General features: G+C 40.3%; 1 protein-coding gene across 1 annotated transcript; it reads left to right on the top strand.

Moving 5' to 3' along the window:
• Window positions 1-301: 301 nt before the first annotated feature.
• Window positions 302-713, top strand: LOC105522814 (DNA repair protein RAD51 homolog 3-like; the record flags this gene model as incomplete). Its single annotated transcript, XM_011957418.1, has 1 exon — window positions 302-713. A coding segment is annotated over one exon (263 nt), but the record flags the coding sequence as incomplete, so codon positions are not given.
• Between the last annotated feature and the right edge of the window lie 557 nt (window positions 714-1,270).

The raw sequence follows: 1,270 nt of genomic DNA, 5'->3' as shown, positions 1-1,270 counted from the left end.
GGCTAATTTTTGTATTTTTAGTAGAGACGGGGTTTCACCATGTTGGCCAGGCTGGTCTTGAACTCCTGACCTCAGGTGATCCAGCTGACTCAGCCTCCTAAAGTACTGGGATTATAGGAATGAGCCACTGTGTCCGGCCAAACTGAAAAATTAAATGGTTGATAGAGTGTTGCATTTTTATGTTTCTCTACTCCTAGCATCACTCTTGTCTAAAAATTAAAATTAATGAAGACAAGCCATTATCATGTTACACTTTTAAATCTCTGAAATTAGGGTTCTTTTTTTCTTATTTTACTTTCAGAAGTTGGGATATCTAAAGCAGAAGCCTTAGAAACTCTGCAAATTATCAGAAGAGAATGTCTCACAAATAAACCAAGATATGCTGGTACATCTGAGTCAGGCAAGAAGTGTACAGCACTGGAACTTCTTGAGCAGGAGCATACCCAGGGCTTCATAATTACCTTCTGTTCAGCACTAGATGATATTCTTGGGGGTGGAGTACCCTTAATGAAAACAACAGAAATTTGTGGTGCACCAGGTGTTGGAAAAACACAATTATGGTAAAATAAAGTGTTCTCCTTTTAAGGGTGGGTTTAATAACATATTATGAAAGCAGTATTTTGTACTGTTGGTTTACAATCAGGAAACCAAATAAGGTATGTGTGTGCTGTTAATTTTAAGTGTATATGTGCATTAAACAAAAATTAACTTACTATTTGTGTTACTTCAGTATCCCTTCTGATAAATTGATGCAATTATTTTGATGTGAAAAAATGTTTCTTTGGCAAATTGTAGTGCAGTCTTAAGGTTAAACGGTAAGTTTCTGCTTTATTCATTTCTGAGACTATATTTGAAAGTCAGATGTTTGAAAGTAGATTTATGGCTGGGGTAGTGGCTCATGCCTATAATCACAGCACTTTGGGAAGCTGAGGCAGGAGGATCACTTGAGTCCAGGAGTCTGAGGCCCGTCTGGTGAGACCTTGTCTCTACTAAAAATGAAAAATTAGCCAAGTGTGGTGTGCCTGTGGTCTTAGCTACTTGGGAGGCTGAGGCAGGAGGATTGCTTGAGCCGGAGAGGTCGAAACTGTAGTGAGCCTTGATCCACCTGTAATCCCAGCACTTTGGGAGGCTGAGGTGGGCAGATCATGTGAGATCAGGAGTTCGAGACCAGCCTGGCCAACATGGTGAAACCCCATCTCTACTAAAAATACAAAAAATTAGCCAGGCATTGTGGTGCACACCTATAATCTCAGCTACTCGGGAGGCTGAG

The sequence above is a fragment of the Colobus angolensis genome, unplaced genomic scaffold, assembly GCF_000951035.1.
Source record: "Colobus angolensis palliatus isolate OR3802 unplaced genomic scaffold, Cang.pa_1.0 Scaffold11195, whole genome shotgun sequence".
In the NCBI taxonomy this organism is placed as follows: Eukaryota; Metazoa; Chordata; class Mammalia; order Primates; family Cercopithecidae; genus Colobus; species Colobus angolensis.
Note: the sequence above shows the minus strand (reverse complement) of the source record. Positions and strands in the feature narration are given on the sequence as shown.